Below are 23,414 nucleotides of genomic sequence, written 5' to 3'. Positions count from 1 at the left end.
TCCTTGTGTTGCAGCCCTTCCTTAAACTCTGGCATGGAGCTCTTTTTAAGTGTACGAGGATCCTGCAGAAATTAAGATTCAGCAGAGTCTAGTGGATAGAGCACAGGCTTGGGAGTCAGGAGGACCTGGGTTCTAATCCCGCCTCCACCACTTATCTGCTGTGTGACCTTGGGCAAGTCACTTCACTTCTCTGTGCCTCAGTTACCTCATCTGTAAAATGGGGATTAAGACTGTGAGCCCCATGTGGGACATGGACAGTATCCAACCTGATTAGCTTGTATCTGTCCCAGTGCTTAGTACAGTGCATGGCACATAATAAGTGCTTGACAAATGCCATTAAAAAAACTGGCCAGATGGTCTCCCAAATCAATTGTCACAAGAGTCCCCAGACCTCGTGAAAAGGACTGCAGGGAAAAAGTGATCCAGGAACCTGCCTCCTTTCCCTGAGGGATGTGATGTCCCTGCATAGATGAATTCAGACATTGGCAATTCACTCTTTTTAATAGTATTTGTTAAGCACTTATTATGTGTCAACCACTGTACTAAGCACTGGGGTAGAGATGAGTGAATTAGGTTGGACACAGTCCCTGTCCCTTATGAGGTTCACAGTCTAAGTAGAAGGGAGAACTGAAGCACAGAGAAGTTACATGACTTGTCCAAGGTCACACAGCAAACATTTGGAAGGGCCCAGATTACAACCCAAGTTCTCTGACTCCCATACACATGCTCTTTCTACTAGGCTATGCTGCTTCTCATCATTACAGTCCTCTAGATTGTGAGCTCCTTGTGAGCAGGGAGCATGATTACCCTCTCTGTGGTATTCTGATAAGCAATTAGTACAGTGTTCCACTCACAGTAAGTGTTCAAAAGTACTACTGATTGACTGATCATTAGAATTGCTGATCTGTTTCCTGCCAGCTCTCTTTGTGCAGAATCTGCCCCGGAAGGGAATAGAAAAACTAGGCACACAAAAAAATAATTTCCTCTCCTTCTTCCTCTCATAATTTGGTTATCCTTCCTTATGATTAAAACAGTACAGAACAGTGTCTAAAAATCTCCATCACTCAGAACAGGAGATGAGCAGCTGCTAAGTACCGGGTCTGATCATTTCAGATAAAATTGAAGATGAGTTGGAGATGGCCATGGTGTGTCATCGGCCTGAAGGACTGGAGCAGCTGGAGGCACAGACCAACTTCACCAAGAGGGAACTGCAAGTTCTCTACAGAGGCTTTAAAAATGTAAGCACCAGGCTGCCTGGGAATTGGATCACGGGGCTCTGATCTCAGGGTTGTGCTCTCTTTACAAATGCAGTCTGACATTACTTTATGAAATTCCAGGGAAGCGAGGAGTGGGAGGAGCAGCAAGGAAAAGAAAAATTGAATAGTTAAAAAGCATCCACCTTTCTTCAGAGGATGTGAAATAATACATCTCTATTAGATAATGAATGTAGGGTAGAGAGATCAAAATGTACTTTTGTTTAACTAACTCATACCTGCCTCTTGGTTAATAAAACCCCTCCAGATAATCTCCATCCTCTCTGAACCATTACTGTGTAACATCAATCCTCAACCACAGCTATTCACTTGAGAAACCAGTGACAACAGAGCTTAACTAAAGCTTCCCACATTTTTGTTATTATTAATGATAATAATAGTAATTGTGGTATTTGGATTTTAATGGTATTTGTTAATCACTTACTATGTGCCAGGCACTGAACTAAGCTCTAGAGTAGATAAAAGCTAATCAGGTTGGACATGGTCCCTGTCCCACATGAGGCTCACAGTCTTAACCTCCATTTAACAGATGAAGTAACTGAGCCACAGAGAAGTTGAGTGGCTTGCCCGAGGTCACACAGCAAACAAGTGATGGGGCCAGGATTAGAACACAGATCTTTCTGACTCTCAGGCACAAGTTCTCCCTGCAAAGCCATGCTGCTTCTCAATGTTTGTTAAAGTGTTTGTTAAGCACAAGTATGTGCCAAGCACTGAGTGTACAAAGACCTGGGAGTAAGTACAAGATAATCAGGTTGGGCACACTCCCCATTCCACTTCAGACTCACAGTCTAAGAGGGCAAGAGAACAACTAACGAATTACCATTTTACAGATGAGAAAACTTAGGCCCAGAGAAGTTAAGTTATTTGCCCAAGGTTAAACAGCAGGTAAGTGGCAGAGCTAGAACTAGAACCCAAATCTGATTCCTAACCCCATGCTCAAGTGGACCCAAGTTGGGTGTGAAAATCTCATTCAGGTCCTTGGCACACCCATCCCACTGAGACAAGGGTGGGGATTAATCAAGAACAGATTTAAATCTAGGCTGTTTGATGCTTAGAAACACTAATAATTTGGCAATAAGGGCAGGCCCAGCCCTTGCCCCAACATAAATTTTCAGCCTCACGAACAAGAAGAAAATCCCCAGCTTCCCAGCTCATAATTATTTTAATTCTACATGGTCCACAGGTAGTACTTTCTTCCTTTCTTTTTAACGCTCTCACTCCCCCAACAGGAGTGTCCCAGTGGTGTTGTGAATGAAGAAACATTCAAACAGATCTATGCCCAATTTTTCCCACATGGAGGTGAGTGGAGTTGAAACTGGCTGAGTGCCATGTATCTCAGAGAAGTGGAAAATATGTTAAGGGAGGTCTCTGATGCAGCTATGGGGCCTACTCCCTTGTTGACCTTCCTTCTCCTCCTCTTGATCTTCTTCCCCTATTTCTCTGCACGTGTGGAACCCCAAAATACAAGGAAGTGATCTGAGGGCTTGGAGCTGCATGATAAACAGAAAGTTCCACCTCTGCTCTCAGGAGGCTTACCAACCAAGTCCTCTTAAGTGGAATGTCACTCTGCACTCTGAGGAGGATGAGGGGCACAGGGATAGCCAGACTTTACAGTTCACAAGTCAGAACACAGGCTTTTTATGATGTATAGACTTTCACCATTTTGGGGTTAAGTGATTGCAGAAATCATCCATTATAATAAGAAACGAACAAATATCTCTATGCACTAATTCATGTGGACCTTTTGGGGATAATAGAACAAGACAAGGGAATAAAAAATAATCCTGTTTCTATGGGATGACTGGTAACCCCAGGCCCATCACTTGACTCAATTAATCAATCATATTTGTTGAGTGATTAATGTGTGCAGAACACTGTACTAAGCACTTGGAAGAGTACAATATAACGATATAACAGAGTTGACAGACACATTCCCTGCCCACAGGAGCTTAGAGTCTAGAGGGGAAGCCTGACATTAATATAAATAAATTATGGATATATACCTAAGAGCCATAGGGCTGAGGGAGGGGTGATTAAAAGGAACAAATCAGGGTGACACAGAAGGGAGTGGGAAAAGAGGGAATGAGGACTTAATCATGGAGGTCCTCTTGGAGGAGCTGTGCTTTCAATAAGGAGCAGTTTGGCTCCTTCATTCCTAGCATGCCCTAGGTCATTCCTCATTCCAAGAAATCCTACCAACTACAGTCCTACAGTGTGGGGGTTGTGTTCCCAAAGAATCTCATACTACAGAAAAGTTGCATTATAGGATCCACATCTTGACTCATGTCACATACATTCACATCTATCACCACACATGTTATAAGCAGAATGGTCCTAATTCCCCATTAGCACTTTTTCTAAACATTTAGTGAAAAGACCTGTTACAGAAGAACTGACTGCAAACTCATTCCTGTTGCCAAATTAAAATCATGAGTGCCAATTTTTTATTGTTGGGGGAGGAGAGCAGAGATTTCGGTGGGTTGGCACGAGTTGGGAATAAGTGTTGAAGAGGTAGCAGGTCAGAAGGCCAGCATTTTGGATCTTCTGAGCCCTAACTGCAAACTCTTAGGTCTTGTCAGAAACATGGGATGAATAAGATTGGAAGTCTAGCACACACAGCAGTGAGGGTAATTCCTTCTCTAACCTTTCTGGAGTTGGCACCTATGATTAAAATCATCTTCTGCTCTCAAACTACTCCATTCAGTCCAGTGATGTATAGTCTTCAGCTATGAGCATATATAATAAAAGTCCCTTTCTGCATTTCAGATGCAAGCATGTACGCCCATTATCTTTTCAATGCCTTCGACACAGCTCAGATGGGTTCAGTGAAATTTGAGGTAATTAACTGGTCGTTTCTTCATCCTGTGATTGTAAGTATTCTGTCTCCTTGTTTCCCTTTCTCTCTAAACCATTATGACTTAATGTGTTGTTTGTTGAAGACTTCAAACAAAAATCAGCCCAACATAATCAAGATTACTTTGTGTAAACCACAAAGACAAAAAAGTGCCTTGGTCCAATTTAATATGCCCACTATTAAACATATCCAATAAGCTTTCCTGATTTTCCTCCTTAATAGGACTTTGTGACAGCTTTGTCAATTTTGTTGAGAGGAACAGTCCTAGAAAAGTTGCGGTGGACCTTTAACTTGTATGACATCAATAAGGATGGATACATAAACAAAGAGGTAAGAAAACTGAAAAGGAAAATGTCCGTTCAAATGGTTGAAGGCTTTACTCTTTCATGGTGCAGAATGAAATATTTCTGCCCACATAATACAAGGCAGTGTGGGCTGTGAAAATTTAGTACAGTTGAAGTAGAAGGAAAATAATAATGTATTGGAATGCTTTTCAGCTGTTACTTTTTCAAACTGGGAAATCCTTACTCAGGAGCGAGAATTGAACTCTTCAAGATAAATGCCAGTGGGAAACAATAGGTCTCCTGGTCAGATGCAAACACAAGATCCAGTCATTTCTCTCCCAGCCAGCTTAGGCTTTTGGAATGTTTCCAGTATCCCTCAGTTCTGAGCTCTTGTATGATCCTATCCAGTTAAAAAATTTGAAGAAACCTGGCAGTTTTTCCAATAGTAAATTTTAAATAGGGGAGTTAGAAGCCAGACAGGAAAGGGAAAGCATCCTGACCTAACTTCACTTCTAGAGAAACCCAGGAATGAAGATATCAAAGAAAATGCCTCCTCAAAACTTCCTTTCAACCCAATGTGTTTGCAGGGACAGTGGACAGAAATGGAAGGAGGTGTTGACGATATGTTTGCTATTTCTGAATCTTCTCATCATGTTCTGCACCTTGAGTTGAGACCAAATGTGAGACTCTTACTCCTGTCTTTGTCACTTTACATGCTCTTATGTAAGGTCCTGTGGGGAGGAGAGGGAAAGGAAGATAGGAGCAGGAAAATTGCTCTGGGTCAGATGCCTGGCACAAGCCCGAGTTTTACCAACTAGGGAGTGGGTGGATGCAGTGGCTCGAGATTTTTCTGGAAGCAGAAGAGAGCAGAAGGACTCCTGGAAGAGGAAACTGTGGCAATTACTTCCAGGTTAATAACTTCCCTGAAAATATCTGGATGAGAATGTCTGTTGTTGGCCCAGGGACTGTGTAGATGATGTTAGATATTAGGTGGAGATAATCACTGCATCTTAGTTGAAATTCCACATAAATGTTTTAAACAGTGCCTAATTATCCTATTATTAAACCAAATGCCTAAAGTCCTTCCAAATTTCCACTGATGTTCATGGAAAAAATAAAATAAAGTTGCTATTCATGTGTGCTAAGGCAGATGCCCTTTCACTTTCTTAAAAGTGACCACAGAAAATTGATCTAGGCTTCATTTTGCTTCTTTCCAGTCTTCTCCCCACAAAGGAGATGCTCTCAAAAAGGTGTTGGTCTAGTAAAATTTTAAAGCTCAATGATCAGGAAGGAGGAATCACTCTGAGCCCAAACTCCTTCAACAGAATCTCATTTCCAAAGTGGAATGATCAGAGAAACTTTCCAAAGCTTCCCCTCTCAGCACAATTAAGAATTCTTCTTTCCCCCTTTGGGTTATTTGGCTCCTCTAAGAACACTGGGCCTGGGAAAATCACTAAAATACAGCCAGCCTTTCCTCTCCAGCGTTGTCAAATTAACTTATTTTACCCATCTAGAGGCCCCAGGATTAGTGGAAAGGGATATGGACTAGGATCAGGGCATTTGGACTCTTTCATAGTTCTGCTGATCACTCTATGAATTTAGAAGACCTGAGTCTGGAACACCGTCTTCTCTGGGCCCAGAAGAATGATAGAAATCTTTCCTGACCCTCCAAGAGGGCAGAGTGAATCAACAATGGGGAGGGGATTGAGGGCATTGAGTGGAAAGCACAGTGCACTCCTGCAAAAGAAAGCTTCCTCTCCCCTCACGATCTTGTTATTGCAACATTGGTCAGGGCCAGCAGACGAGGTGAGGCAGAATGGCCCAGTGGAAAGAGCGCAAGACTGGGAATCAGGAGGCATGTGCTCCAATTCTGACTCCTCCACTTACCTGCTGTGTGACCTCTGGGCAAGTCATTTAACCTCTCTGTGCTTCAGTTTCCTCATCTATAAAATGAGGATTCAATACCTGTTCTCCCTCCTCCTTAGATTATGATCACTTTGTGTGGCAGGGACTGTGTCCCATCTGATTATCTTGTATCTACCCCCAAAACACCTAGCACTGTGCTTGGCGTGTAGTGAGTGTTAGCTATACGCCATCGTCCTCATCAAGGTGAACTCTATCTGCATTGGAAATTTGAGGTTCCACCAAATGTTCTGGAAAGAACAAAACAGAAGTAAATACAGGGCAGATGCACTAAATACATGCAGCATGATCTCCCAGATGAACAACCATACAAAATAAATGTGTAGGGAATAAAATAAGTAGGAATCTTTCATCTTGTGTATCTCTTCAGAACAGTTGGTAATGCTAGCCAAGATGCCCATGCAAACCAACATCTAAAGGATGGACCCAATCTCACACTAGCCCAAAGGGCCAGGGGCCATCAGTCAGACTCTTATCATTGCCAGGCTGGCTGCCAGATTGAAACAAAAACCGTGGTAGAGGCTGCTTCCACCCTAACCCCCTACAAAGGCCAGTGAAAAAGGACCTGATTTCTAATCCCGTCTTCACCACTTTTCCACTGCATGCCCTTTCACAAGTCACTAAACTTCTCTGTTCCTCAGTTACCTCATTTGTGAAATGGAGGTAAGACTATTAGCCCTGTGTGGGACATGGACTGACCAACCTGATTGTCTTGTAGCTACATGGCACTTAGTACAGTCTCTGGCATATAGTAAGCACTTAACAAATACCATAAAGTAGGGGGGAGGGAAGGTCCCGAAAGGACAAAGAGGAGCACTAGAGCCCAGATCATAAAAGGGAAGAGGACAAGGTCAGTTTCCCTCAAGAGCTGTTGTGCATAACCTTTCCCACTCCTGTTAAGTACTGGTATACTCAGTCCCTGTGAGAGGGAGGGGGAGAGGGAGGGAATGAGGGAGGGAGAGAGCAAGGGAGAGAGGAATGAAGGAGATTGATTCCTGTTTCTCTCCAAACACTCCTACATTAAAAGAGAAAAATGAAACTACCCATCATTCTAAATAAGAGATTGGTTTTGAGTTCTCATGTTATGCTCTTCCAGGAAATGATGGATATCGTCAAAGCCATTTATGACATGATGGGAAAGTACACTTACCCCGTGCTCAAAGATGATGCTCCAAGGCAGCACGTAGATGTGTTTTTCCAGGTAAACCCAGAAACCCAAACATTCCCAATAACCCAAACTCAACAACCCAGAGAAATCAGTAAGGAACCATTGAGCATCTCTAGAGCTCTAGGCTTTAATATAGAGCCATGCAAGGGCTTGCAAGGATAGAGCGGCCCATTTGGAGTGTGGAACTTTATTCAAAGCCAGTCTTCAGTGACTCACTCTGGGAGATGGCAGTGCCCAACCCCTCTGAGCCTTGTTTGGAAAAGTAAAAGCCCAAGGTACTGAAGGACTTCTTCTGTTTTCTACCTCCTATTATGTCTTTTAGAAAATGGATAAAAACAGAGATGGCGTCGTGACTTTAGATGAATTCATTGAATCCTGCCAGGAGGTAAGGGAAAGTTCTCTGGGGCAGGCCAAGCCTGCTTTCTTTCTCTAGAGAAGTTTGGGGAAGTTCCTGTCCCAGAGCTGTAACTGTTCTACTTTTCCAGCCTTTATCATCACCTGAGGAGAAGCTGAAGAATCCCACACTGATGGGCAGGGAAACTGGACCAGGGGAGGGAACAGGATAGGGGGTTGAAACCTCCACCTGCTCCCTTCTCCCAGCATTCCTGCTCCTTTTCTTCCCTTCCCCCAATTCCCTGAGCCTCCTCTCCTGCGTGTCCAAGCCCTGGGCTGAGCAGCTACAGTTCCTTGTGGGCATGGAAGGTGTCTACCAACTCTATTAGATTGTACTCTCCCAAGCACTTAGTACAGTGCTCTGTACACAGTAAATTTCCAATAAATGTTTGATAGATCTCATCTCCCCTCCATATTGATTACCACAAAACATAACCACATGGGTAATCACCCCTCATCCCATTTATGTACATCTTAAACCCAGTTGCTTCCCCTACCCATAATTTATTTCAGGATCTGTCTCCTCTGCTACACAGAAAGCTTCTTGAGGGCAATAACTGAATATGCTAACTCTGGGAAACATTGCGGTCTAGTGGATAAAGCCCAGGCCTGAGAGTCAGAACGACCCGGATTCTAATCCCAGCTCCGCCACTTGTCTGCTGGGTGACCTTGGCCAAGTCACTTCATTTCTCTGTGCATCAATTACTTTATCTGCAAAATGGGGATTAAGATCATGAGCCCCACATGGGATATGGACTGTGTCCAACCCCATCACCTTGTATCTACCGCAGCCCTTAGAACAGTGCCTGGCACATAGTAAGAGCTAAACGGATACCATTAAAAAAACTCTGTCATACTCCCTCAAGTGCTTAGTACAGCGCTCTGCACAGAATAAGCGCTCAATAAATAATATCCATTAATGGACTGGGTTGCTAAAAATAGCTCACTGGGCTCTTGGGGCTAAGCCCGTGGCTCTGAGATGGCTGGCTTCAATAGTCGAAGCAGCACCAGGCATGAGCTAGTTGCCTTGGGATGCTCACTAGGAAACTTGGCAACTCTTTCCTTTCTCACACTAGGTGCTGTTCTTCCTGATGCTGTCAAGGTGAATAGGAAAAAATGGGGTTATCTCATTAAAGCCACATTTCTTCCACAGCTCCAGGCTCCTGAATTTACTAAAAATAAATAAAATTGGTATAAATGTCTGACTGCTCCTTTCAGATTTCAATATCAGTATCAGAAGTATTGACTGAGCCCCTTCTGGGTCTACAGTACTGTACTAGAAGCTTATGGGAACACAAAAGGAGAAAAAGACACAATCTATGCCTTGGAGGAACTGCTAGTCTAATGGAGAAACAGTAGAGATCCATTAAGAGATGAATCCTACCAAAAGAGATCCACCTGGTTCTCCTCTAACTTGAGGGTTGCGTTCTTGCAAAACAATGTTATAGAAAGCCTGTGACAAAACACCACCCCCCTGCCACAGTTCCAGTGCCATACACTTGGGCATCAGCATTTCTTTAATAACGTGGCAGTCCAAGCTTCATTAGGAAAACATTCCCTAATCATGTTCTATCCAAAATGGATATTCACTCAATCGTATTTATTGTGCACTTACTGTGTGCAGAGCACTGTACTAAGCGAAGCATGCGTTAGGACAGGCCAAAGTCCTGTTTCCCTGACTCTGGGCCTCTGAGAGGAGTAGCTGGAAGGGCTTGCCAATAGATGGTCAATGTAACAATGATTTTCACAGAAAAGTGTCTTTAAGATACTTCAATATTCATCCTTGGGCAAGATGAATGGTCATCCACAGTCCAGCCACTTCTACCAGCAGACTGTCAATTCCTTACCAACCCACCTTCAGCTCCCCTTCCCTTCCAACAAACCCTAGTTACTGCCCTTCTCCTGGCCCACCATGCCCTCTCCTCCTCCCTCCCCACAAACCAGAACATGAAAAGGACAATCAACTTTCCTTTCCATCCCCCTCCCCATTCTTCCCACCTCTCTGGGCAGGGAAGTATGAACAGAGCTCTTTGTGGGCAGGCAACATGTCCACCAAATCTGTTATTATTGTACTCTCCTAAGCACTTGGTACAGTGTTCTGTACACAATAAGTGCTCAATTAATATGATTTATTTATTGGTTGAATGATCAGTTTCCAGTATCATGAAGCACCACCTCCACCTCAGGAAAGCACCACCTTGCTTCATGATTTTGAGATCTCTCAGTAAAGGCTTTCTCTCTGTCCACTCCTTTCACAGGACGACAACATCATGAAATCCCTACAGCTGTTTGAAAATGTCATGTAACCGTGGTTAACAAGCCGACCGGCCACCAGAGACATTGTGCCCACCAAGAACCTCAACAAACTGAGCGGCCCCAGTTCACAAGTTACCCCCCAAGCTCTTTGGGAAGGAAGCTTTGCGCCTTTCAGAAGAAGAAATTTTTTAGGATTTCTCCCACCCTGCTCTACTTCAGGCAGTCAAGAATCCCAACTCTTTTCTCCATCCTTGGAAGGGACGATGACTAGATTTTATTTCATTTCAAAGCATGTTGCTATTTTCACCCCCACACACACAAACACCGCTTCCCAGGAGAGGACACTTCCACTAGAAGCTTAATGAATCGCACATGGCATCCTGTTTCTTCATCTCCAGCTTTGCTGTTGTAAACCTAGTCGACTTGGGTGTCTCAGGTAGCCCCAGATTTGAGCTTGAGTGTGTTCTGCCACTTGCTGTGATTGGATACTGAATACATCCCATTCCGCCCTACGGCTCCTCACCTGGTGCAGTGGGTCGGTCCCTTCCTCTTGCTTTGAGCAAGAAGAGAAAGTGTATCTAAGGCAGCCAAACTAAAGAACTGCTGGATTTTGTAAGCCAGCATTAAAGTGATGTCTAGGTGCTGGGAAGTTCAGAGGATCAGAGGGAGTGGTGGGGTCGGGGGGTGGGGGGACTTCATTAAAAGCTGCACATTCTAATTGACCCGAGGTACCTGCGGACTTTATGTTTCCAAAGCCCAGAGATGAACAGCCTCCCACCTTGCTCCGGATTCTGTGCTTGCATTTCAGCCTCCCTCAAGGTGCACCCTGCAGAAAGACAGAAGACACAGGAGGCTACAGTGCCAACATGCCACAGATGAGTGCCATTGACATAACAATGCCCACTCCCCCTCAACACCATGCCCCTCTCTGACTCTCCATGCTGAGGGTTCATGTGAACTGCTACAATTTTCTACCATGTTCTAATCAATAAACGCTATCATTTTGTATGCTCTTGGTTGTCTCCTTCTCCATGCCCAGGCTGTGGGGGGGTTGGGGCATCTGGATCCCGGCTTTCCAGCTAACTGGCTCATGATGTATACATTCTTCTTTAATGAGTGCTTGATGGCAGCACCAAGGACACGAAAGTACTTCCCATGTCTTCACCCACTTCATCTTCAGCATCCATAGAAGTTAGCAAAGGAGTCCCGAATGTGATCGCCATTTCACAGGTGGGGAAACTGAGGCCCAGGGAGAGAAGTGTTTGGCTCAAGGTCACACAGCAGCACACAGGCAGACAGCAGATACTGAATCATTCTCAGACAGCTCAAGTCTGAGGTTTAAATGACTGTTATTGGTTGCTGCATCTCTCCCCTGATTCTGACAACTGGAATCCTGGAGTACAGGAAGCAGTGCCTCGTTACTCCAGGCAGGTGGCCTGAATGTCAACTTTCGGGCCCAGACTGCGCCCCTCTAAAGTGCCTCAGAAAAAGGCAGGATCCAGGCCCAGCGTCTTCCTCCATGTGTTTTTATCCCGAGGTCATGTTTTGGGACTGAGGGCAGGGCTGAATTTAAGCTTTGGAGAGCCTGGGACACACAAAATTGTGGACACGGAAGGCAGGGTAAGGGAGAAAAGATGAAATGAGAGGAAAGAGGGAAAGAGGAGAAAAGGCAGAGGAAGGGGAGACAATGCTCACCCTCAGCTGGTGCATCATTTTTTTAAAACAGTGTTTGTTAAGCACTTACTTTGTGTCAGGCACCATACTAAGCACTGTGGAAGTTACAAGCTAGCCCTCTCAGGGTCACACCTGGAGAGTTTCCAGTACTCCACCAGTCTCGACCACAGGAGGGAGAGTTAAGCAGAAGCACATCCATTCCATTCCTAGCTTGAGCAGTGGCTAGTGAGTGGAAAGCAATCTGCTACATATCAAAACTCCCCTGTGCTGGGCAGCAGTGGCACAGGAGAGAGTCGAGGGTGGAGACTCAAGTTTACTGCGCAGAAGGAGACAATGGTAAACCACTTCCATATTTTTACCAATAAAACTCTAAGGATCCACTACCAGAACAATTGCAGGTGGAGCTGGGGCATTCTGGGAGAGATCATCATCAATCATATTTATTGAGCGCTTACTGTGTGCAGAGCACTGTCCTAAGCGCTTGGGATGTGTCCGTGATGTCACTATGGGTCAGAAACAACTTAATAGCATAAGACAAGTTACAAGCTGATAAGGTTAGACACAGTACATGGGACTGACAGTTTTACTCCCCATTTTACAAATGAGGTAGCTGAGGCAAAGAGAAATTAGGTGACTTGCCCAAGGCCATGCAGCATACAAGGAGTTCATTCAATCATATTTATTGAGCACTTGCTGTGTGCACAGCATTGTACTAAACTCTTCGGAAGTACAAGTCGGCAACATACAGAGACAGTCCCTACCCAACAACGGGCTCATAGTCTAGAAGAGGGAGACAGACAACAAAACAAAACATGTAGACAGGAGTTCCTATATTACTCCACTCGTGGGAAGCACCGTAGGGTTTGAACTGCTGAACCATGGCATGCCCCATTTCACCAAGAACTCCTCTTAAAATTATGCATTAGTCATAGTTCTAGGGTAAAACACCACTTATCTCCACAAACACATCTTAATTCTCAATCTAAATATTTTAAAGTGCATCAATTTGGGTTGTTCAACTCTGTGGTAAAGCCAGAAAATATGAAACAGACTTAAAATATTCCTGAAGCCCAAACCAATGAGCCACAGTGCCCAATAAGCACCCTGGTTAGGCACATTATTAACTGTCTTTAAAAGTTTCCTCTACCAATTTTGAAAGTGACAGATAATAACACATAAAAAGAGATCAGGGGTTTTGGAGAAGGTAACCAAATTGTAACTGTTTTTATCCAAGAAGGGATTTAGAACAATATCAATACTGCACTATTTTGATCATTTTTATCCTTTTTGAAGTGAAAACAGCATGGGCTGGGGAATCAGGAGATCTGGGTTCTAGTCCCAGCTCTGCCACTGACTTGCAGGTGACTTTGGGCAAGTCACTTAACCTTTCTGGGCCTCAGTTTCCTCATTTGTAAAAATGAGGATAAAATCAATCATGAGCCCTGTGTGGGAAAGGAACTTAAACCTGAAAAACTGTATCTACTCCACTGCTCAGAACATAGTAAGTACTTAATAAATATCATGATGACTGAGTACAATTCCAGAGTACTGTGCATTAAAACTCAATTATCATTAATATTGAAATGTTTTTATTGAGTGCCTATCTTGATCAGGACACTATACTAGATGCTGCATACAAATAGTAAATATGGTCCGTTCCTCAATTAATTTGCAGTCCAAAATCCTGAATGTCTGGGTCCATGATAAACATGTTTTTATCAAAATATGACTGCATTTATTTTATCAACTTTAAGCTAGGGTACAGAATTGAAGGCCTAGAAACAGTGTTTTGTTACTTGAATACTTATAAATGATGATCTTAGATACCGTGATATTCATTTTATGCCATTACGGATCTCTATATCTCCCAGACTGAGCCCCCTCCTTCCCCCAGACTGAGCTCCCTCTTTACTCTCCCCCTCCTCCCCCTTCCCACCCCCCACCCTGCCTCCTTCCCCTCCCACAGCACCTGTATATATGTTTGCACAAATTTATTACTCTATTTTACTTGTACATATTTACTATTCTATTTATTTTATTTTGTTAATATGTTTTGTTTTGTTGTCTGTCTCCCCCTTCTAGACTGTGAGCCCGCTGTTGGGTAGGGACCGTCTCTATATGTTACCAACTTGTACTTCCCAAGTGCTTAGTACAGTGCTCTGCACACAGTAAGCGCTCAATAAATATGATTGAATGAATGAATGAAAGTAGCGGAGTCAGGATTAGAACCCAGATCCTCTGATTCTCAGGCCTGTGCTCTTTCCACTAGGCCATGTTTCTTCTCATTGTCCTCACTGCCACCACCAGCCAAGTGGGCAGCCCCTCCACCGGGATCAGAATAGGACCCTGCCAACTGTAGGGGTAACAGAAGAGTACACTAATGTAAAGAAGCAGCATGGCTCAGTGGAAAGAGCACAGGCTTTGGAGTCAGAAGTCATGGGTTCAAATCCTGGCTCCGCCAACTGTCAGCTGTGTGACTTTAGGCAAGTCAACTTCTCTGGGGCTCAGTTACCTCATTTGTAAAATGGGGATTAAAACTGTGAGCTCCCCATGGGACAATCTGATCATCTTGTAACCTCCCCAGTGCTTAGAACAGTGCTTTGCACATAGTAAGTGCTTAACAAATACCATCATTATTATTAGGAGGAGAGTGACTCAGCAAATCCTGTGGGAGTTTAACAGCCTCAACCACTCCCAATCCTGGACATCCCTAGAATTCAATCAATCAATCATATTTATTGAGCACTTATTGGGAGAGTACAATATAACATTGAGCATTTGGGAGAATACAGTATAACAATATAGTGCACACATTCGCTGCTCATTACAAGCTTACAGATTAGAATCTGTAGTCTCTAGTAGATAGGTAGTCAATAGATAGTCTGGGCTCCAGGGACAGGATTCACTCCTACTGGGAGTCCTGAATCAGGAGAGAAAGAGGAGTCTCCACCTAGCCCCAGAGCCCCGACAGTGTGAAATAATTCCAAAGATTTGGGGATCAACCCTCTCCTAACTCCAAGGGCAGGGTGCGCTACCTATGGCTGCCTGACTTCCCCCCAAAGAGCTATGGAGGGAGCTGATAACCTGAACTGGGGGTGTCCAGGGCATGTGCATTTCTGTACCCCTTTTAATCAGGCTCTGACTGGGGACTGTGGTCCTCTTGTTAATGAGTACAATTAACAGCTACAAGCCCATTAAGAAGTGCATTACCCAAAAGAGGCTCATCTACAGTGTAATGGCAAAAGTAGTAGTAGTAGCAGTAGTAGTAGTAGCAGTACTGGTAGTAGTAGTAGTAATAGTAGTATTTCCTGAGCACCCCCTGGGTCCAATGCACTGTACTAAACACTTGGGAAGTACAAAACAAGTGCTATTTCCCCTGTCCAAAAGGAGCTCAAAATCAATTAATCAACTAATGGTATTTATTGAGCACTTACTATTGGCGGAGGGCTTGGAAAAGTACAATACAATACAGTTGGCAAGCATGATTCCTGTTCTCAAGGAGCTTACCACTTAGTACATCTTAAATTGAAACACCTTGAGGATGAGGAGTATTGGCTTTAATATTGAAACATTATAGCGAAAGAAATGAGGTGACATGGGGGCTCGGGGGGCCTAGGAAATCTATATGAACTAGATTGGAAGCTCCTTGAGGACAGGGATCATGTCTATCAATTCTATTATACTGTCCTCGCTCTGCACACAGTAAGCACTAGATAAGTACCATCGATTGATCGATTAATGAACACAACATTTCTCAATGTACATCCATTTCAGCTTTACTACACATCACTTTCAACTTTACAACAGTAGCCTACTTTATGGGCAAGAACAGGGGTTGAGGAGGGAAACTATGCATAGGAGCTGTAGAGGGATGGGGAAACAATTTTGAAAGCTGAGATGGGAGAAAGCTTTATAATAATAATAGTGGTATTCGTTAAATGCTTACTATGTGCCAGGCACCATACTAAGCACTGGGATCGATACAAGCAGATCAGGTTGGACACATTCCCTGTCACACGGGGCTCACAGCCTTAATCCCCATCTGACAGATGAGTTAACTGAAGCCCAGAGAAGTGAAGTGACCTGCCCAAGGTCACACAGCAGTCAAGTGGCAGATTCAGGATTAGAACCCACATCCTTTTTTTTTTATAATGGTATTTGTTAAGCGCTTACTATGTGCAAAACACTGTTCTAAGTGCTGGGGAGGTTACAAGATGATCAGGTTGTCCCACGGGGGGCTCACAGTTTTAATCCCCATTTTCCAGATGAGGTAACTGAGGCACAGAGAAGTGAAGTGACTTGCCCAAAGTCACACAGCTGACAGTTGGAGGAGAGGAATTTGAACCTGTGACCTCTGACTCCAAAGCCCGGGCTCTTTCCGCTGAGCCATGCTGCTTCCTTCTGACTCCCAAGCTCATATTGGATCCACTAGACCATACTGCTTTTCAGAAGGCAGAGTGGGGGTAGCCGGAGAAGGCAGGGGAATAACCAGAGAACCTAAACATCTCTATGTTACGTCTGCTAAAAGAAAAAAATTCAGCTACCCAATGTGGGGGACCCTCATTGAGTCAATACAAAATACTTGAATGTAGCTATATTGCTCACCTCTAATTCTTTGAACACATGATTCTGGGTAATTTGTAACGGTAATCAATCCCACATGACAGCACTGTTCCTATAAGAAACTTGGTTCCAACTTCAATGTTTCTACTTAAAACGCAGGTTCAGGAATTTAGTGAAGTCCAAATCCTTCCTGTCTGTATGTCTGCTGCACCCCCTACTGGACACCTTGTGAAATATCGCTGAATCAATCAATCAATCGTATTTATTGAGCGCTTACTGTGTGCAGAGCACTGTACTAAGCGCTTGGGAAGTACAAGTTGGCAACACATAGAGACAGCCCCTACCCAACAGCGGGCTCGCAGTCTAAAAGGGGGAGGCAGAGAACAAAACCAAACATACTAACAAAATAAAATAAATAGAATAGATATGTACAAGTAAAATAAAATAAAATAATAAAACAATAAAATAAAATAAAATAAAATAAAATACTGCTGTGTTTCCTAGCCAGAACCCCAAGGGCTGGATCCCAGAGGTCAGCTCCTGAGGCAGATTGAATTTGAGAGTCTCCACCCAAATAGGTCTGTGCCTACATGATGACACTGCAGATATTGCCCAGCAGACAGGCCACTTTAGGACTGAGAATTAGGACTTCAGGATCCCAGGAAAAAAAGAAATGTTAGTACAAAGACAGCTCGACCACCACTCTCCCCCACCTTCACAGTCTTTTTAAAATCATATCTCCTCCATGAGGCATTCCCCAGCTAATCCCTCATTTCCCTACTCCCTCTCCATTCTGTCACCTCTGCACTTAGATCTGTATCCTTTAAGCTCTTGATATTCACCCCATCCTCAACCCCACAACACGTCTGCACATATCCATAATTTCTTTCTTTAACTATCTCCGCCTTTAGACTGTAAGGCTCTTTGTGGGCAGAAAATGTGCCTGCCAACTCTGTTGTTCTGTACTCTCCCAACTGCTCAGTACAGTGATCTGCATACAATTAGCACTGAACAAATACCACTGACTGATGGATGGATTGATTGATTGATTCCACTTGCCAACCACTACTTTGACTCTGAGTCAGGCCTGCAATAAATAATGTGAGGTTCCAGGGAATGTAAACGTGCAACCTCTCACGGGTACATCCACAACCCAACCCTCCAACAGGTTCCATGGGGAGGGAGAAATTTCAACAGCAGATTGAGAAGCAGCATTTCCTTAAGGATACAGCATGAGCCTGGGAGTCAAAAGGACCTGGATCCTGGTTCGCCACTTACCTTCTGTGTGACCTTGGGCAAGTCACTTAGCTTCTCTGTGACTCAGTTACCTTATCTGTAAAATGGGGATGAAGTCTGTGAGCCCTATGTGGGACATGGTCTGCGTACAACCTGATTAGCTTGTATCTACCCTAGCACTTATACAGTACCTTGCACATAGTAAGCACTTAACAAATACTATAAAAAATTTTTAAAATTAAAATTTCAGAAGCAAGGCACGGGAACAAAGTGGGATTAAGCTACCTCACCTCAAAACCAACCTCTCTCAAGGAGAGAGCAGGCAGGGCCACAGTTAGCCATATCCCAGGCATCTTCCTGGTGACAAAATGGCATGAATATCTGTGCTCTGAATAGGTAGCCCTCATTTCTGTCCCTTGAGATGGACAGATATAACTGGGGGTTGGGGGAACCCATCCCTGAAATTGTCTTCGGTCTTGCAAGCTGTAGGGCTGAGACACCAGATGTCAACTCATCATTCCCCTGTCCCCAGGGAAGGCTCAGCCTATCGCCCTATTTCCCTCCTACCCTTCCTTTCCAAATTCCTAGAACAAGTCATCTACACTCACTGCCTTGAATTCCTCAACTCCAACTCTCTCCTGGATCCCCTCCAATCTGGCTTCTGTCCCCTACACTCCACCAAAACTGCCCTCTCAAAGGTCACCAGTGACCTCCTTCTTGCCAAATCCAATGGCTCCTACTCTATCCTATTCCTCCTTGACCTCACAGCTGCCTTTGACACTGTGGACCATCCCCTTGTCCTCAACACGCTACCCAACCTTGGCTTCACAGACTCCATCCTCTCCTGCGTCTCCTCTTATCTCTCTGGCTGTTCTCTGTCTCCTTCACAGGCTCCTCTTCCCCCTCCCATCCCCTTACTGTAGGGGTTTCTCAAGGGTCAGTTCTTGGTCCCCTTCTGTTCTCCATCTATACTCACTCCCTTGGTAAACTCATTCACTCCCATGGCTTCAACTATTCATTCATTCATTCATTCATTCAGCATATTTATTGAGCACTTACTGTGTGCAGAGCACTGTACTAAGCACTTGGGAAGTACAAGTTGGCACTATATAGAGATGGTCCCTATCCAACAAAGGGCTCACAGTCTAGAAGGGGGAGACAGACAACAAAACAAAACATGTGGTCAGGTGTCAAGTCATCAGAATAAATAGAAGTAAACCTAGATGCACATCATTGACAAAATAAATAGAATAGTAAATATGTACAAGCAAAATAGAGTAATAAATCTGCACATATATACAGGTGCTGTGGGGAGGGGAAGGAGGTAGGGTGAGGGGGATGGAGAGGGGAGAGAAAAAAAGGGATTCAGTCTGGGAAGGCCTCCTGGAGGAGATGAGCTCTCAGTAGGGCTTTGAAGGGAGGAAGAGAGGTAGCTTGGCAGATGTGCGGAGGGAGGACATTCCAGGCCAGGAGGAGGATGTGGGCCAGGGATCGATGGTGGGACAGGCAAGAATAAGGCACAGTGAGGAGGTTAGCAGCAGAGGAGTGGAGGGTGTGGGCTGGGCTGTAGAAGGAGAGAAGGAAGGTGAGGTAGGAGGGGGCGAGGTGATGGAGAGCCTTGAAGCCGAGAGTAAGGAGTTTTTGCTTGATGCGTAGGTTGACTGGTAGCCACTGGAGTTTTTGAGGAGAGGCGTAACATGCCTAGAGCGTTTCTGCACAAAGATGATCCGGGCAGCAGGGTGAAGTATATACTGAAGTGGGGAGGAAGATTCCGGATCCACCACTTGTCAGCTGTGTGACCTTGGGCAAGCCACTTAACTTCTCTGGGCCTCAGTTACCTCATCTGTAAAATGGGGATTAAGACTGTGAGCCCCCCGTGGGACAACCTGATCACCTTGTATCCCCCCCAGCACTTAGAACAGTGCTTTGCACATAGTAAGCACTTAATAAATGCCATTATTATTATTATTATTATTATTATTATTATTATTATTATTATTGGAGATCAGAGAGGAGGCTAATGCAGTAAACCAGTTGGGATAGGATGAGAGATTGAACCAGCAAGGTAGCGGTTTGGATGGAGAGGAAAGGGCAGATCTTGGTGATGTTGCGGAGCTGACTATCATCTCTATGCTGATGACACCCAAATCTACATCTCCATCCCTGTTTTCTCTCCCTCCCTCCAGACTCGTATCTCCTCCTGGCTTCAGGACATCTACATCTGGATGTCTGCCCACTATCTAAAACTCAGCATGTCCAAGACTGAACTCCTTATCTTCCCTCCTAAACGTTGTCCTCTCCTTGACTTTCCTGTCACTTTGGACGGCACTACCATCCTTCCCGTCTCACAAGCCCACAACCTTGGTGTCATCCTTGACTCCGCTCTCTCATTCACCCCACACATCCAATTCGTCACCAAAACCTGCCGGTCTCACCTCCACAACATTGCCAAGATCCACCCTTTCCTCTCCATCCAAACCGCTACCTTGCTGGTTCAATCTTTCATCCTATCCCGACTGGATTACTGCATCAGCCTCCTTTCTGATCTCCCATCCTCCTGTCTCTCCCCGCTTCAGTCTATACTTCACTCTGCTGCCCAGATTATCTTTGTACAGAAATGCTCTGGACATGTCACTCCCCTTCTCAAAAATCTCCAGTGGTTGCCTATCAACCTTCAAATGAAGCAAAAACTCCTCGCTCTCAGCTTCAAAGCTCTCCATCACCTCAACTCCCTCCTATCTCACCTCCCTTCTCTCCTTCTACAGCCCAGACTGCACCCTCCTCTCCTCTGCCACCGCTGACCTCCTCACATTGCCTCATTCCCACCTGTACCACCGTCGATCCCTGGCCCACATCCTTCCCCTGTCCTGGAATTTCTTCCTCCACACATCCACAAACTAGCTCTCTTCCTCCCTTCAAAGCCCTACTTGGAGCTCACCTCCTCCAGGAGGCCTTCCCCGACAGAGTCCCTCCTTTTCCTCTCCTCCTCCTCCCCTCCCCATCATCCCCGTTCCTCCCTCTGCCCTACCCCCTTCCCCTCCCCGCAGCATTTGTGTATATTTGTACATATTTATTACCCTATTTTATTAATGATGTGTATATAGCTATAAATCTATTTATTCTGATGGTACTGACACCTGTCTACTTGTTCTGTTTTGTTGTCTGTCTCCCCCTTCTAGACTGTGAGCCCGTTGTTGCATAAAGACCGTCTCTATATGTTGCCGATTTGTACTTCCCAAGCCTTTAGTACAGTGCTCTGCACACAGTAAGTGCTCAATAAATATGAATGAATGAATGAATGAATGCATGAATGAATAATCCTTCTTAGGTAGAGAAAGGGCCATAGTCACTGTTGCATTTCAGCTCTGGCTTCACTGTTTCTTCAGAGGCCAAGGTTCTTTGGGAGAGGAGGACACCCAGAAAGCAATGGGACAAGGTTTTCATCTTCACCAGTCACGCATCAGAAAATCTTGAAATGTATCTGTTTATTGGTTCAGATAAATCACAGCATCAGAGGTAAGCAGACTACTATAACTGAGCATTGCAATATGGAAAGCCATACTGGGGGGTAGGAAAGGGCCCTGGCCAACTTTCTGGTGGTCAGGCATAAAGTAGAGAGGGAGGAAGGAGGGAAGAAGGGAAAAAAGGGCAGAGAAAGTGATTAATTGATCAATTGCTCCAGGTTCAAAAGAGGTGCTCTTCTAAGGACCACTTGCCTTTTCTCCTCCCACAGCACATAGCAAAGTGGACAGAACTGGCATGTTATAGGACTAAACTGCAGTTCCAGGGGCAGGGATGAGGGGTAACTTTCCAGGAACCAAGTTCAAGACAGAGAGGCCCTGGAGAGTTTCCCATATCCGACCAGGCCTTCTAACTTGGCCTTTTTTTATAGTATTTGTTAAGCACTTACTATATGCCAGACAGTGTTCTAAGTGCTGGGGTAGCTACAAGCTAATCAGGCTAGACAAAGTCCCTGTCCCGCAGGAGGCTCACAGTCTTAATCCTCATTTTACAGATGAGGAAACTGAGGCACAGAGAAGTGAACTGACTTGCCCAAGGTCATGAAACAGACAAGTGGCAGAGTTGGGATTAGAACTCACGTCCTTCTGACTCCCAGGCCAATGCTCTAACCACTGGGCCATGCTGACTTCTCAAGGCAGAGAAACCAGGTGGGTCACCCTTTCTTGAGTTTCTTTGCCATAGCAAAGGCACCCCTAGCCTGAGCCCAAGCCAGGAAATAATCACAATGGTATTAATGGAGTGCTTACTATGTGTAAAGCCCTGAGCTAAGGGGAAGGTACAAAATAATCAGCTTGGGCATGGGCTCACAGACTAAGAGGGAGAAAGAATAGTTAATTGAATTGCGAGAAGCAGCAGAGGAAAGAGCACAGGCCTTGGGAGTCAGAGGACCTGAGAGTCCTGAGTCTGCCACTTGTCTGCTGTTTGACCTTGGGCAAATCATTTAACTTCTCTATGCTTCAGTTTCCTCCTCTGTAAAATGGGTATTAAATCCTACTCCTTCCTACCTAAAGTCCCCCGGCCCACGTCATCCCCCGGGCCTGGAATGCCCTCCCTCTGCCCCTCCGCCAAGCTAGCTCTCTTCCTCCCTTCAAGGCCCTGCTGAGAGCTCACCTCCTCCAGGAGGCCTTCCCAGACTGAGCCCCTTCCTTCCTCTCCCCCTCGTCCCCCTCTCCATCCCCCCATCTTACCTCCTTCCCTTCCCCACAGCACCTGTATATATGTATATATGGTTGTACATATTTATTACTCTATTTATTTATTTATTTTACTTGTACATTTCTATCCTATTTATTTTATTTTGTTGGTATGTTTGGTTTTGTTCTCTGTCTCCCCCTTTTAGACTGTGAGCCCACTGTTGGGTAGGGACTGTCTCTATGTGTTGCCAATTTGTACTTCCCACGCGCTTAGTACAGTGCTCTGCACATAGTAAGCGCTCAATAAATACGATTGATTGATTGATTGATTGATTGATAAAGTCAGAGCCCTGGGTGGAACAGGGATTGTGGCCAACCTGATAACCTTGTGTCTACCCCAGTGCTTAAAACATTGCTTGGCACATAGTAAGCAGTTAACAAATATCATGGAAAAAGAAGAATTCCTATTTAAAGATGAGGAAACAGGCACAGAGAAGTTAAGTTAAGGCACACAGAAGCAGCATTAAGTTAAGGCACACAGAAGCAGCATGTCTCCATGGAAAGAGCACAGGCTTGGGAGTCAGAGGTTCATGGGTTCTAATCCCGGCTCCACCACTTATCAGCTGTATGACTTTGGGCAAGTCACTTAAATTCTCTGAGCCTCAGTTACCTCATCTGTAAAATGGGGATTAAGGCTGCGAGCCCCATGTGGGACAACCTGATCACCTTGTAACCCCCCAGTGCTTAGAACACTGCTTTGCACCTAATAAGCGCTTAATAAATGCCATCATTATTATTTTTATTCTTAAGTGACTTCACCAAGGTCATGCCACAAACAAGCCGTGGAAATAGAACTAGAACCCAGACCTCCTGACTCTCGGTCGTATGCTCTTTCCATTAAGCCGCACTGCCGCCCACAAAACCAATCAATCAATCAATCAATCAATCAATCGTATTTATTGAGCGCTTACTATGTGCACAGCACTGTGCTAAGCGCTTGGGAAGTACAAATTGGCATCACATAGAGACAGTCCCTACCCAACAGTGGGCTCACAGTCTAAAAGGGGGAGACAGAGAACAGAACCAAACATACCAACAAAATAAAATAAGTAGGATAGAAATGTACAAGTAAAA

At 44.7% G+C, this 23,414-nt stretch overlaps 1 protein-coding gene and 1 non-coding gene across 6 annotated transcripts in view; both read left to right on the top strand.

Moving 5' to 3' along the window:
• Window positions 1-11,162, top strand: part of KCNIP1 (potassium voltage-gated channel interacting protein 1) — a 268,083-nt gene extending 256,921 nt beyond the window's left edge. For 2 of the 5 annotated variants that reach the window (XM_038740408.1, XM_038740407.1), the window contains 7 exons: window positions 1,114-1,238; window positions 2,504-2,573; window positions 4,041-4,111; window positions 4,351-4,458; window positions 7,432-7,536; window positions 7,826-7,888; window positions 10,155-10,302. In XM_038740408.1, coding sequence (XP_038596336.1) covers window positions 1,114-1,238; window positions 2,504-2,573; window positions 4,041-4,111; window positions 4,351-4,458; window positions 7,432-7,536; window positions 7,826-7,888; window positions 10,155-10,202 — 590 coding nt within the window. In that variant the 3' untranslated portion in view covers window positions 10,203-10,302. Of the gene's footprint in view, window positions 1-1,113; window positions 1,239-2,503; window positions 2,574-4,040; window positions 4,112-4,350; window positions 4,459-4,999; window positions 5,093-7,431; window positions 7,537-7,825; window positions 7,889-10,154 lie in introns of all 5 variants that reach the window. The other 3 variants (XM_038740404.1, XM_038740405.1, XM_038740409.1) reach the window with 3 other exon arrangements.
• Window positions 11,163-11,940: 778 nt separating this feature from the next.
• Window positions 11,941-12,078, top strand: LOC119920387. The gene has a single exon (XR_005448136.1). It is a non-coding gene; the product is annotated as a small nucleolar RNA SNORA7 (small nucleolar RNA).
• The last annotated feature ends 11,336 nt before the right edge of the window (window positions 12,079-23,414 follow it).

Source organism: Tachyglossus aculeatus, chromosome X1 (assembly GCF_015852505.1).
Source record: "Tachyglossus aculeatus isolate mTacAcu1 chromosome X1, mTacAcu1.pri, whole genome shotgun sequence".
NCBI classification, from domain to species: domain Eukaryota; kingdom Metazoa; phylum Chordata; class Mammalia; order Monotremata; family Tachyglossidae; genus Tachyglossus; species Tachyglossus aculeatus.
Note: the sequence above shows the minus strand (reverse complement) of the source record. Positions and strands in the feature narration are given on the sequence as shown.